Here is a 15,425-nt window from a genome sequence, read left to right on the forward strand (position 1 = left end):
GGTCTGATCAGAACATCTGTGCAGGTCAAGTGAATCTGACCCAGTCCTTGAGCACAGAGCACCGTATGCCACTGATGGAAAGGAAGTACGTACTTTAACTCCAGTACCCAAAGCTAAACAAATGTAGGTCCTTGCAATTTACATGTGTTTCCACAGTATGCTACTTTGTACTCGCACACTTTACATGTGTTTCCACAGTATGCTACTTTGTACTCGCACACTTTACATTTTGTTGGAAAATATGGTACTTTTTACTGTTTAGTTACTTTGCAGATTTTGATTATTAATACAAAATAAAGATCACCGATATATATTATCATATATTATTATAGGATATCCATAAAGTAAATGAAATAAACCACACTTTTACCAGGTGATGAACACACACACACACACACACACACACACACACACACACACACACACACACACACACACACACACACACACACACACACACACACACACACACACACACACACACACATACACATACACACACGCACGCACGCACGCGTGCACACACACACACACACACACACATACACACACACACACACACACACACACACACACACACACACACACACACACACACACACACACACACACACACACGCACGCACACACACACACACACACACACACACACACACACACACACACACACACACACACACACACACAATGGTACAGTGAGTCACAGTGTGGAGCAGGTGGACGTGGGATTAGAGGAACCCTAACCCTGGATCCCAGTTACTGTTCGTATCAGACACAGGACTTTGACAGAAGGGGATCCTTGCCTGACACACGCCTCGTAGTCTGGAGTCGGGGCCACTGCTGAGTGGCATCCTGAAAAGGGACCCTTCTTAGATTGGATGATGTCACAGGCCTGTTGGGCATCTGGGACCTTACTCTCGTCGGGCTCAGGACAGGAAGTGGCCCCACAGCTGGGCTCACATGGCTCTATGAGCACCTCTGTGTCTGCTGAGGGCGGGTCATCAGACAGCTCCCCGTTGTAGTTCCCACAGAGACCCTTTGGAGCGCTGTGATAGGTGGAGGGGAGCTGCAGGATCACCCCTGCCAACGTGTCGTAGCTCAGCCTCAGACCAAAGTCACTCTCGATGATGATGTTGATGCCATTTTGATGTGCTCGCACTTTCCCATCAGCCAGGGCCACAGGGAGGAAGACTCTGATGTCATCAACCTGAGACACAGAAGGGGACACAGTATTACATCACGTGAGCTGGGACCATGGGTTCATCCCAGTGTACAGCCCACCCCTGAGGCACTGCAGACTGAGACTGTACCCAGAGGATCCAACGTAGAGCTGTCTGTTGTCCAGAAGGACCTGGACGTCATGACGATAAGCTGACGGTGTGAAGTCAACGTGAGAACAGAGTGTTCCATAGATGCTCACTTTAACTTCTGCTTTGAAAGCATTGGACGTGAGAACACACTTCATACCTAACCTGTCAATCATACCTTGATCTCCCAGATGACCCCTGACTTCAAAGTGACCTCCATGTCGTAAACCTGGAGCTCCACACTGCGAGAGACGGAAGCATCCTCGTGGGTTTGCTGATGTACAAACACCGTGAAGGCTTCCAGCCCTGCCTCGTTCTCTCCCACTTGTGCCAACAAGAACACACAGTCTCCCCACAGAGGATATGCCTGGAGGAGGAGGAGGAGGAGGAGGAGGAGGAGGAGGAGGAGGAGGAGGAGGAGGATGTTAATATGAAGTGGTAAGCTATCCTTATAAAACATCCAGAACACATTGTTAAGAACAAAAACATGACTTTTAGATGTGGATGCTTCTTATGGAGAACATTTGAAACATGTCACAAATAGATACAAACAGTTCGAAAGTGGAGAGCAATCAGAAACCTTGATGTCATTACATAAATAGATATTCAAATAATGTACTATCGATATGTGCCTGTGTTACTATAATACACTCAGATACATTACTCGAGATAATATGCTTACTTTTTGACTGGTGCAGAACTTACCTGTCCATCGAAGGACCTGAGCATCCTGCCGCCACTCACAGAGCAGGAGCCCACCCCTTTGGGAGCACAGGAGGAGGAGCCTCCTTTCACTACACACTTCTCATTGGCTGAACAGCCAGATTTAGGATCACACTGCACTTGTCCGTCGTCCGTACACACACAACGAGTGTTGCATGCCGTTCCTAGATAGAACACCTGAGGAGAGAGCAGACGTCAGTAGAGGTGACGGCAGAGGACGCAGCACTGAGAGGGGACGTCACATCTGTACCTGTCCACTCAGATAGTACTGTCCCTCGTACTGGCAGCCACACTCTGACAGAGGGACACACTTGTCATCACTCAGCATGAATCCATCGTCACACACACAGCCTTCTGAGCAGGGGGCGCTCCTGTCGCAGCCCTCCGGGGGGGCGAGGCCGCTGCAGGTGAGCGGGCAGGGGGGGCCACACTGCTCATAGTGACTGTTGGCACCGCATGACGGAGCTGCAGACACACAAGGAAAGACAATGTTCCTGAGGAATGCTTGTGTCTTTTATGATCGAACATCAGAGGACATTATCGGGACAGGTTAGAAACAAGAGTTACGTTTGCCTGTACATAAAAAGTGACATTTATTTATTTATTAACAACAGAAGGGCCCAGTGGCCGCATGCACCGCCTTAAACATGCTGTCATTATTGTGGGGTTAGTGAACGCTACATTCTGAACAAAACATAATGGATGGATGTAGAGTCAGTCAGTATGCATGTGTGTGTGTGTGTGTGTGTGTGTGTGTGTGTGTGTGTGTGTGTGTGTGTCTTACGACAAAACTGTTGGGTTCTCCAGCTCCCCACTGTTGCTCCCGCCTCTTGACAAGTGGTGCTGAAAGCTGATAGGCTGTTGCACAGTGCCGAGGCGTGGCCTTGGTACATGCACAGATCGAAAACACACTCTGTGAGGAAGGAGGTGTGGTCCAGTTTACTGTGACACTTTCTGCAGGGGCAGAGACAGAGACACTTTAATAATCAGAGCAACCCGTTTGAGGACTGGGCTCTTAAATATCCAAAAGCATTTAGCTGTTGGTTTTTAAAACACTGTCTTGCTTTACCCAGGAGGAGGTCACTTTATAAAGCAGGCACATGCTAGATGTTGAGTACTGTAGGCCTGGCCATGGAATCATATCATTCTCTTTTTTTATCTGCAGCCAAATAAAAAGTGTTCTTCGCCAGGAAGGGGGACACGTTACATCCTCCTTAACTTCAATCATTCCTCTGGTAGTGTGTATCAGACATAAAGGACTAACTGTAGACATCATTCTAACAGCACAAGGACAAAGGAAACATGTCTTCAGTGACATTGAGATGGAAAGTCTGAAAAGAACCCGTTCTGTGCTTGGGACTGAAAGATGAGAAACACATTAGCATAAGCAGCTTCAGTTTACAATGTGCCGGTGTGAATGTCAAAATGGCGTCACACAGCATCATCTCTGTCTCGGCATCTTCCCAGGGAGTCATGGAGAGTACACTTACCCAAAGGGTCCCTGCTCGTCAGCGATGATGCCGCAGTATTTCTTGTCCTGGTATCGTAGGGTCAGCGCAGGCTCACACTCCGGACATTTCCCATTAGGACAGTCACTGGTGCAGCCGGCATCCCCCCCCGCCTGCAGGCAACGACATCACAGCAGCAGTGGACACATGCAGAGGTTTTTAAGTGTTAACGAGTAACGAAAAAGATGTTGACATAAGACGAGAGATTTTTGAGAAGTGTTGGCTTGTTATTAACTAAATCAGGTCCAAATGTAATTGTGTTTCTCTTTCTATTGTTTGGTAGGCTGTTAGTAACAGGTGGTAGGATTACTGATCACATTTACTGTTGTTCATTAAAGCTTTACATCTCAGGCAGGACAACTCAGTATCCTCTTTAACACCTCTTCTTAAAACTCACTTTATCTTCAGCTTTCTCTTAACTGATGTTAGTTTTTTTGTTGACATTATTTGATCAAGTCGTTGCAGCAAATGGTCATGCATCTCCAATTGTTTTTGACTTGGCATACACAGCATGCTCTTCATTTTAAAGCCTCTTACACACCAAGCTGACACCAAGCGGACACCAAAGAACACGTCTCGACAGAACGTCGCCTCGCCTCTTGCCATTTGTGTCGCACTGGAACGCGCCGCAACGACTTCAGCGTGTATTCGTCATTCAAAAGAGGCAACCGGAAGACAGACTGTGTGATACACCGAGAGAAGAAGAACAGACTGCGTGATATAAACAAACAACACATAGCGTGTGCGTTCCATTTTCCCTCTACAGCGAGAAGCTCACAGGGCTTTCCCGAACCTGTGTCGAGAGCTGGAGTTAAATGAAATCTCATATTTGCCTTCTTAATAGTTTGTTTGGGTCCCTCACTTCCGTTTCGCTTCTCATGCACTGATTTGCTAGCTGAACAGCCAATCAGAGTGATTTCTTTGGCCGGCGGCCTTTAGCCGACTGCCCACCGATTCCACATTTCGAATCGGCAGCGGAAGGTGTCGGCACGGCCGAAAAGACACGACGGTGCGGTACACACCAAGGCACACCAATCTGAGTAGGGCGATACAACGCTTATCGACGGCCCGACATCTATCGACATCTATCGACATCTATCGTCATCTATCGGTGCGGTGTGTAAGGACCTTAAGATGTACAGTATACATTTTAGGCAAGGCAAGTTTATTTATATAGCGCTTTTCTGTACGCGACAATTCAAAGTGCTTTACAAAACAAATTAAAATACTTTTTAGGAATAAATACATTAAAAACACATTATACAACTTTACAACAGACATTACAAAGCAAAGATAATAAAATAATAAAAATAAAATTTTAAGTTTTTTTGAAGCTTTTTCAGAGAACATTGTTGAAGGTGTGACGTCATTCTCCTTCTGACATGTCCACCATGTAGCAACACGTTATTATTTCTACTGTATGGACTATGTGCTGGCTTTGTGTTTCATATACTGTTCAATTTGACAGTATATGACCTAATGGAGTTTTTAATGTGTGTGTTTTTTTGGTCGGTTCAGGTTTGTGTAGGATGCTCAGCCACCCCAGATCTCAGCTGATACACACCTTCCAGCTGTGTCCGAAGACGTTAATGTGGTTAGCCAGGGTGCCATCCGGTTTCAGTAAGTCATCACCAGGTTTACCATTGTAATTTCCACACAAGCCTGAAAAAAAACAAGATACACATTACACCTTAAAAAAACCTTATGTTGCAACTTTTAAGAAGAATGAAAACTCTATAGCTTGAATGCTCTATTGCACTGTAAAAACAATGGTATCTGTGCAAGGCAAGGCAAGGCAAGTTTATTTATATAGCACTTTTCGACGCAGGGTAATTCAAAGTGCTTTACAAAAAAGAAATGAAAGACATTAAGCATTAAAAAAGAAAAGCTAATAAAATAAACATTAAGGAAAAATACATGGATAAAAGTTACAGTGCAGTCTAAAATATGAATAGTTCAATTAAACATTACAAGAAAAAGTACATGGATAAAAGTTACAGTGCTAATAAAATAAACATTAAGGAAAAATACATGGATAAAAGTTACAGTGCAGTCTAAAATATGATTTAATTTAGACAGACTTTCTTCAACATATTTTGCTCGCATGACATCCACAATCGGACCCTCAGGAGGCTGTACACACCCCCTCCCCTGCTTTGCTTCCATAACAAAGTCTTTAAAGTGTTACCAAAACACTCCGTGTTACCAAAACACTATTTTTCATCCGTCGATGCCAGATATTCCAAATATCTCTGCTTTCGAGCAGTCCCTCTCATAAATGTCATGGAGTTTAATTACGTTTAGAAAAAGTACATGGATAAAAGTTACAGTGCAGTTTAAGATATGAAAAGTTCAATTAAAAGCAGCGACAAAAAGAAAAGTCTTCAGCCTGGATTTAAAAGTAGTAAGAGTTGCAGCGGACCTGCAGGTTTCTGGGAGTTTGTTCCAGATATTTGGAGCATAATAACTGAACGCTGCTTCTCCATGTTTAGTTCTGACTCTGGGGACAGAAAGCTGACCAGTCCCTGAAGACCTGAGAGATCTGGATGGTTCATAGTTTAGCAGGAGGTCAGAAATGTATTTTGGGCCTAAACCATTCAGTGCTTTATAAACCAGCAGCAGTATTTTGAAATCTATTCTTTGACACACAGGAAGCCAGTGTAAAGACTTCAGAACAGGAGTGATGTGGTCCACTTTCTTAGTGTTAGTGAGGACTGGAGCAGCGGCGTTCTGAATCAGCTGCAGCTTTCTAATAGATTTTTTAGTGAGACCTGTGAAGACACCATTGCAGTAGTCGAGTCTACTGAAGATAAAGGCATGGACACGTTTTTCCAAATCCTGCTGTGACATTAGTCTTTTAATCCTAGATATATTCTTTAGGTGATAGTAGGCTGATTTAGTAACTGTTTTAATGTGACTGTTGAAACTCAGGTCAGAGTCCATGACTACACCTAGATTCCTGGCTTTATCTGTTGGTTTGAACATTGCAGACTGAAGCTCAGCGCTAACTTTTAAATGTTCTGCCTTGGCTCCAAAAACCATTACCTCAGTTTTATCTTTGTTTAATTGGATAAAGTTCTGACACATCCAGTCATTGATTTGTTCAATGCACTTACTCAGTGTTTGAATTGGAGCATAGTCTCCTGGTGAAATTGTTACGTACATTTGTGTGTCATCTGCATAGCTATGGTAACTTATTTTGTTGTTCTTCATTATCTGAGCCAGTGGTAGCATGTAGATGTTAAAGAGAAGAGGCCCCAAGATGGAGCCTTGAGGAACCCCACATGTCATATTTGTCAACTCAGATGTGTATTTACCTATAGAAACAAAGTTGTTTCTATCCTTTAAGTAGGATTTAAACCAATTTAGAACTGTTTCCGAAAGTCCCACCCAGTTTTCCAGTCGGTCTAGTAATATGCTGTGGTCAACAGTGTCAAACGCAGCACTGAGATCTAATAATACTAACACTGAAGTTCTGCCACTGTCTGTGTTTAAGTGGATGTCGTTAAAGACCAGGCAGGCTTTCAGATTGACGGGTAGCCTGATGGCTTTAAAAGAAAAAGCTGCAAAGGTAGAGCAGAGTTTAGGGACGCTAGGATCTTGTTCCAGTCATATCTGACATTCAGGCCAAAGTCAGTGGTGAGGGTAGCATCGGCTCCACTCTGCTTCACAGAGACCTAACCCCCCAACAAACTGGAGCTGCTCATTATCTTAATAAAGCTTTGGGGGGCGAGCAACAATCTGAATGATCTGAATACATTATGCCACTGTATACATTATGCCACTTCATACTGGGGGTAAACCCAGAGCCGGCCCGACCCATTAAGCGACCGCTTAGGGCCCCGCAGCCACAAAGGGGCCCCCTAGCAAAAAATAAAAATAAATCTCAGTACACCGTCGCCGTGATAAGTATGTTTAATTAATTGTGTTAATATGTAGATTGCCTACTCTCAAAATCATGTATTATATTATTGAGTCAATAATGTAATACATTAACCGTGCTTGACCTGAACCTCATCATGACACAAGCGAGGACGGCAGGATTGTAATTTCCCGTGTTCAGTGAATGCAACAGAGGCAAGACACCAAACCAACCAGAGAGTTGAATGGAAATAAACATCTGTCTTATTGGCTGACAGGTACCTATCAGCTGTGACAATGTTTAAAATAAACTGTCAGTCTCAGACTAAGAGTTTTTGAAGATGGACATAAGAAAACATTTTTTTTTAAAAATACGACAATTCTCAAGTGGTGGCTCACACAACAACCCCAGAGCCACCACTTGAGCCAGGTAAACAAGGTATGTAAATATCAGTAAACTTCCAAGTTATGCGAACATGTAAGCAAAGCATAAATTACAGCTACGTTGACGTTACTTTGAATCGCGGGTGTAAGCTAAACCGTTAGCAAGTAGCTATAGCTAGCCAGATATATTAAATAAACACTTTTTCATACAATCTAAATGTTGTGTTTTTTAGCGTTACCTGGTAATTTCAAAGAAAGCTCTCTGGGAAATGTTGACTGTTCGACATGAAGCTAGAAGCTACCTTACAGTATACAGTTGATCCGGAGTCCTGTCAGTTCAAGTGTTTCATAGTTAGCTTAGCTAAGCATCAACCTAGCACTGAAATATATGGATGTTATGTGACAGTATTTCTGAGAAAAAGTCAGCTGAAATGGTGGCATACAGTAGTTGCCATTCTTTAGTGTCGACATCATGTTTGAACGTATTTGCAGCAGTAAATGTGGCTGTTTGGCCACTGACGTTGCCATAACAACACCTGAATTTAAATGTGCAACCTCTTTTTGTGACAGATTTTTGCATGAAATTATAATTCTTCTGATTGATATTTCCTATTGACAGCTAGATTATATGTGAACATTATGAGATGGACAGCCAGAGAGAATACTTGAAAAACAGTTATGAAATACTATATGACAAAACAAGAATACAGTTTAAGTGATTTGTAAAATATCCATAAAGAAAAATCTGCTTCCAGTTCTGTTTCATCTGGGTGTTGAGAGATGTATCCATAGATCTCTTAATGTTGCTCTCAAAGTGCACCAGATTGATGCTTTTAACTTCAATATTTAAAAAAAAAATCTTCCTGGGGGAGCATGTCCCCGGACCCCCCTAGAGGAGGTGAGGACCCCCCTAGAGGATGTTAGGTCCATGGTGTGTACATGCTTATTTATACAATATGTGTGCTTATGCTAACATCATAAGACAAAAGTCGGTTCCGTGTTGTGTGTAGTGAGAACGCGCTAGAGTGAGGGGGGCCCCCAAGCCAAAGCTCGCTTAGGGCCCCCAAAAGTCTAGGGCCGGCCCTGGATAAACCACCCCCAGCAGTGATGCACCGTAACTCACCTCCTGTAGCAGAAGAGTATGTGCTGGGCAAAGTCAAGCTGACGTAGCTGTTCCAGTTGAACCTGAGCGTCAAACCAAAAGATGTTTTCACCACGCCAAAGTAGCCTTGCCGGTACAGGGAAAGCTTTCCATCCTCCATGGAGTAAGGCAGGTTTACAGGCTGGCTGTTGACCTGGGAGAGGGGGGGTGGGGGGGTTTGTGAATTTAGATTTAATCATTGAACCCATTTAATATTCAGTGATTTTTCAGCAAATTTCACAAAATGCAAACTCATATTTGCATTTTGTGAGATGCAAATACGTGTTTGCATCTCACATCTATTATTACAACATTCTCTTGCACTATTATATTTCTACTCTGTTTCTTCTAGCACCATTTGTATTGTTTTATTATTGGTTTTATTGCTTTATCTCTGACATATGTTTATGTTGCAGTGTGAGAAAAAGTTTTTAGAGAGTACTTATCCATGGACAAGTGAGTTTGGCAATTTACTTGTCCGAATACATTTTTCACTTGTCCAGAATGGACAAATATTGGGGCCACTGGAATCTTCTTCTTTGTCATCGTATTTTACATTTTTTCACGTTTTTTATGACACCGCTAACGTAAGTGAGCGGTAAGATTTGACTGTATCACACATAGGGTTGTGTATCGTTTCGATTTTAACGATTCCGGTTCTGCTTTTCGATTCCGGTTATTTTTGGTTCTCGATTCCGGTTCTTTGAGAGGGTAAATAAGTCCCATGACAAACTGGGAGAAAAATATATTTATGAAAACATTAAGTCAAATCTGTATTCCTATTTACAAATCACTTCATACTGTTTAATTTCTTACGGTTATTGAATACAATTATATAAAAATAATCTCTGCATTGTTTAGTTAGTTCTAAGTGGTGCAGTTTGAGAATGTACAATTGGCCCAGTCTCCTCTGATGTTACACTGCAACCTGCCTGTGAGACAGAGTCCAACCACACATGTCCAACACATAGGACTAATACTAATAATAATAATACATTATATTTATACTAGCCTATAGGCCTAGCACTTTTCTACAACTCAAAGACGCTTGCACGCTTACACATGTCCTGCAATACACATGCTGCAGCTGCGCACTGTTTGTAAAAGTAAATAAATAGTATTTTCATTTCAATAATGTACTTTCTATACCCTGCTTCATAAACAATACTGACATCCCTGTGCTCCTCCGAGTCTGGGGGTCCGGGGATGTGAGGACAGCGCGAGGACACAGACAGGGAGGCTGCTTTACTTCATAAAGGAAATGGTGGTCAATATAAACAACATAGGAGTTAAAACGCTTAATAACCTTCATTACGTGTTAAAGAAAGAACATAAGAAAGTTTGACAAAGATGAGGCTGTTAAACGGGCAGCGGATCCGCTGTGTGTAGAAAGAGAGAGAGAGAGACGCTGAGCTGCACCGTGCAGCGATCAACTGATACGGAGCATAGAGAGAGCTGCAGTCCGCGGGGCTCGGCCTCGCCTCCTGTCCTCACAACTCTTATTAATCCCGGTTCCGGACAATTGTTATTTGTTCCTACTCGGAACCGAGTTTTGCTTCCCAACCCTGGCACTGTACTACACTTCCCGCCCCGCCCCGCCCCCGTCTAACTGTACAGAAAGCGGCGAGATGCATTTCCTTAGGAATCGACAAGCAGAACCGAAACTAACACTTCTAAACGAACAATGGCGGACACGGACAATTTGCGAATGAGTTCTGCCTTTTGTAAACTGAATGTATCAATCATTTGTCAATAAATCAGGGCAAAAAACGTCACTTGTCCCCCGGACAAGTCAATTGAAAGATCTACTTGTCCGATATTGTAAATAACACGTCCCGGACGGTGGGACGTGTACTTTTTCGCACACTGTGTTGCATTGTTGGAGGAGCCTGGGATTTCCATTGCCATATTAATGCTAGCTGTGCATGAGACAATGAAGCCTCTGAACTCTGAATATTACTGTTAGGATGTCCCCCGTACATCCTGCAGGAGGCGGACTGATCTCACCAGTATTTTCCCTGCGTTGCCACGACTCATGCTGACAATGATGTCATCAAACACAGTCAGAGACACGGACTTGGTGTAGGCCACAGCCTTGTTACGCCCTCGGTTCTCGTTCTGGACCAGCACCTGGAACCGCTCCAGATCCTTGTCTGATCCCTTGATGATTTGAGACAGGACATAGGTACAAGTGCCCTGGAAATCAAAGCGCCGTTGGTCAAAGCTTCGGTAGTGGGGGTCCCCGGTGCCTTTGCATGTTGCAAAGGATACTGGGTAGCAGTTCCTCACTCCCTCCTTCAGAGCACAGCGCTCATTCTTCTTACAGGTGACTGATTTGCACTTCATCAGCAGGAGAGAGCAGAGTACAATATTAGAACACAGTGGAGGAGATGAAAACTAGCAACACACACACACACGCACGCACGCACGCACGCACGCACGCACGCACGCACGCACGCACGCACGCACGCACACACACACACACACACACACACACACACACACACACACACACACACACACACACACACACACACACACACACACACACACACACACACACACACACACACACACACACACACACACACACACACACACCAACCTTGGCTTCCCCTTGAATGCATTCACACTTTGTGGTGCAGGTGTTATCAGCCCAGAACGCTTTGCCTGCTGGGTAATAACTGCCTTTATGTTGGCATCCACATCCTTTCTGAGGAACACATCTGAAACACACGCCAGATGTGATATATTTATGGTTTTTAGGTTTAAAATGTTTAGGTGCATGCTTTTTTTTAATAAGATTTGTATTCCCAAGACTGCTTCTCTGTCATTGCATAGGAGGGTAAGGAACTTGGAACTTGATTAAACCAAACATGTATAACACATTCCTGCTATGCTATTCCTTTCCACTGCTTCGAAATAACCATATCTGTGGTTATGCATGTTCTAGCACATTCACTACAGAGCAGATGCTTCCAAGGCACTAAACCTCACTGTGAGTACAGTCAAGATCACAAAGAGCCTGTTTCCCCCAGAGAGTTTTTATGAATCAATCTGGGGTCATGGGACACCGAACAGTAAACTCTTCGACCAATGGCCTGCCTTGGTGTGGGTATGGAATAGCGTAACATCATCTTGCAGTGTGTTGATTCATAAAGGATAAGAACGTGTTGAGTTACCTGTCTCCACTAATCACCAGGCCTTGATCACACTGGCAGCCCTCCACACAGGGGTCCTTACACTGCTTCTCACTGTGTGGATCTGAGCAGGAGGCCGGGCAGGAGGGGCCGCACGCCTCATAGTGGCTGCCCTTTGGACACGAGAGGACTGGGAGGGGAGGGGAGGTCATTATTCATCATTCTCATATCTCAGCTCATTGTTCCCCTTAAATCTAAAACAAAACAACATCGTACAATTATTAAACAATATGAATGTTTTTTAAAAGGTTTGAATAGTTCTTTCATGATTGGATTAGACGTTTATGTTTCCATGCTGTAGGTTTAGTTTCCATAGCTCACAGATCAACACGTGACTGCACATTGGTTCAGGGATGAGTCCTTAAACCTGGAAATGAGATCCTGCTGCCCCGGTCTGGAAGTCAGTGGTTTTTGGAACGTGCTTTTGCTTAGATGCCTTAAACGGTGGTTAAGAGAATTGCTCTAACACATACAACGTGTGCAAGCATCCTATTGGTGAATCAGTGAAGCGTTGACGTGTCTTTCTACAATGTCTGGGTTCCTACCAGCCAGTCACTGAACTGAACACAGAACAACTGAAAGCAAAGTCACCCAAATTCTCATTATTTCCACGAGTGAATTCTTAGGTTAGTATATTCCCGTTTTAGTAATAAGAATTAGAAGTTTATAATAACAGCTTCACCGTACAGCATTCAGATGATAGGACTGCGTGGTGTATGATAAGTTTGGCACCTAAAATGATGACAGTGTTCAAAAGTGACTTACAGCATTTGGTAACCATTCTCCACTCAGGGTTGACTTTCACTCCTTCTGACAGACAGGCATCGGCATAACTCTTCAGGCTCTCACAGAGAACCCACCGTGCACCTAGACGAACACACACACACACACACACACACACACACACACACACACACACGGACAGAACAGTGTGCTTAGATCAATGATGGCATGTCTATTGTTGTTATGCTTTAACTGTTCAGAAACATGTTGTTCGCTGTTTGCGGCAGTGAGAATGTCTTTATGTGTGTTTAGTTTTAAAGTTGTGCTGTATGAATGTGAGCTTAACAAATAGAGGTATCTTTATAGGCTATTTGTTTGCGTGTAATGCTAGATTTGTAATCATCACACACATTTTAAGAACGAATTAGTCACTTTTGCGTTTAACCCATGGTAGTGTTGGGAGCAGGGGCAGCCACTATGCTAACCATTACCAGCTGTGATAAACCCATACATGCATCAATAATGAGTAAGGAATTGAATATATACTTCTAAGTTTTCGATACATACATCTACACTTTTCATGTCAGCGTAACTCATAGATCTATGAATGTTGTTGTGTTGCTTACCTTTATCGACACAGACATCATAGACACAGTTGTCCAGGTACATAGAGGGGTCCACCTGTTTGTGGCAGGCTGAAAAGGATCCATTGGCCTCTGTCAGGACCCCACAGAGTCTGGGCAGACGGAAGTGGGCCTGCTGCTTTTCTGAACACTGAGGACAGCGACCAGCGCAGTTATCATCACAGAACCGGTCCGAATCCTCGGCCTTCCACTTCCGGATCATCTTCAGCACAGTAGGGACACTGGAGTCTGCCACAGACAAAAGGGATGCAGTGTCAGAGACTTTCCAATCTGACTCAAAACAAAAGTTGGAAAGGCTTCTATGAGAAAATAACAACACGAATGTAATTCTTAACATTCTTGTAAGTGAGCGTTTCTGCATATGCAACACAGAATGCTTGACTTGATACTTATCCAATAATGCATCGACCGCCAGGAATGTCTTATGAAGAAAGTGTAATTCCAATCGCTTAAGAGTGGTGCAGCAATGAGTCCTAAACCCGGATATGAGTTAGCATTTTTACACTTTTGGGTTCCCTTGTCTCAAAGTTAATGATTTGTTTAACGTGCCTTGGGTGAAGCCTGAACTACGGTCTGCAGAAGTGGTTTTCATGTTGAGTTCTACGACATGAAATCGATCAATAAATACCCCACTGGGGCGTGTTGAAGCTTTTACGTTTCTTAAAAAACGTTAGCCAACCAGTGTCTGAATAAGTAAGTTGTGTTCAAATGTGGAGATTATCCTGCTGTAAAAATGTGTAAGTATCATAAACAAATGTTTATTTCTGCAATATTCTAAACTCAAAAACAATGCTTTTTGTCAAGGGACCCCTTGCAAAGCTAACTTCTGGGTCCCCTGTCAAAAATGCTGTCCGTCTTCACTGCACCACCCTGTTGGCTGTTGGAAGCTACATTCAGACCACAGGGGGCTACTGGCTCCACCCAAGCAGGGACCCTCACCCTTTGCTTCAGGCAGGTCATCTGTCATGTCTCCATTGTAGTTTCCACAGAGGCCCCCCAGGTGTTGGTGGTAGGAGGAGGGCACTGTGATGTACAGCCTCATGTTCCAGTCATATCTGACATTCAGGCCAAAGTCAGTGGTGAGGGTAGCGTAGGCTCCACTCTGCTTCACGGAGACCTTACCCCCCAACAAACTGACAGGCAAGTACTGTAACTCTCCATTGACCTGAAGGTGATTACACAACAACACTTAGAGCAAGTTGTAACACTGCGTATGAACAATAGTGCAAACTGGAAAGCATTGCAACACAAGCTCAGTGAAGAGAAAGCTGTCGTCAAAGCTGAGAGAACTGGGAACCAAACGGCAATTACACATTATAGCAATCACGCAGAGAACTAAAAGTGTTCTTGCAATAGCAAACAAATAAATAAAGTGATACATTAATACAAAATATTATTATATTAATCATGTTCTTTTTTGACCAAAGCATTATGTTTGAGCGGTTTGATTTTCGTTTTCAGAAATGTCCCAGGAAAATAAACGTCTATCTAAATACAGATAGGTTGGCATGAATGTTCAACACTGGTCTGGCTCGCTACACGTCTTTCTATAGTCTATTGCACTCTAAGCATGCTCGTCTGTGCATTTGAACTTTGATGATTACCTCCACTTGTGACCTGTGTCGGCCGATGGTGATGTGTTGCTCGTAAACGGTGACTCCAACAGTCCTCACATATGAAACTCGCCGGTTACCTCGGTGGTCATTCTTGGTCGTCACAGTGAATTCCCTGAGGTCAGACGCCTTCTTTGCAACTGTTGTCATAATGTATGTGCAGGTACCCTGAGAGAACATATGGAGCTTGCTTAACTTTTGGACACACAGAAAATAGTAATAATAATGTGTAGGGAATGCATCGGAAGTCTCAACATGATATACACACAATCATATGAATGCATGAACATTATGTATCCTTCTCGAGTAATGGATTCCTAG

The 15,425-nt window shown here is 43.5% G+C and overlaps 1 protein-coding gene across 1 annotated transcript in view; it reads right to left on the bottom strand.

Annotated features, from left to right (window-relative positions):
- Window positions 1-15,269, bottom strand: part of LOC117460321 (IgGFc-binding protein-like) — a 16,862-nt gene extending 1,593 nt beyond the window's left edge. Inside the window, exons 1-15 of the mRNA XM_071205774.1 lie at window positions 15,096-15,269; window positions 14,431-14,656; window positions 13,474-13,719; window positions 12,890-12,991; window positions 12,107-12,254; window positions 11,530-11,650; window positions 10,932-11,264; window positions 8,907-9,078; window positions 5,103-5,200; window positions 3,521-3,651; window positions 2,815-2,984; window positions 2,281-2,495; window positions 2,013-2,207; window positions 1,486-1,674; window positions 804-1,207 (exon numbers count right to left, since the gene is read on the bottom strand). Coding sequence (XP_071061875.1) covers window positions 804-1,207; window positions 1,486-1,674; window positions 2,013-2,207; window positions 2,281-2,495; window positions 2,815-2,984; window positions 3,521-3,651; window positions 5,103-5,200; window positions 8,907-9,078; window positions 10,932-11,264; window positions 11,530-11,650; window positions 12,107-12,254; window positions 12,890-12,991; window positions 13,474-13,719; window positions 14,431-14,656; window positions 15,096-15,254 — 2,909 coding nt within the window. The 5' untranslated portion in view covers window positions 15,255-15,269. The remainder of the gene's footprint in view (window positions 1-803; window positions 1,208-1,485; window positions 1,675-2,012; window positions 2,208-2,280; window positions 2,496-2,814; window positions 2,985-3,520; window positions 3,652-5,102; window positions 5,201-8,906; window positions 9,079-10,931; window positions 11,265-11,529; window positions 11,651-12,106; window positions 12,255-12,889; window positions 12,992-13,473; window positions 13,720-14,430; window positions 14,657-15,095) is intronic.
- Window positions 15,270-15,425: the final 156 nt, after the last annotated feature.

The sequence above is a fragment of the Pseudochaenichthys georgianus genome, chromosome 16 (genome assembly GCF_902827115.2).
Source record: "Pseudochaenichthys georgianus chromosome 16, fPseGeo1.2, whole genome shotgun sequence".
NCBI classification, from domain to species: domain Eukaryota; kingdom Metazoa; phylum Chordata; class Actinopteri; order Perciformes; family Channichthyidae; genus Pseudochaenichthys; species Pseudochaenichthys georgianus.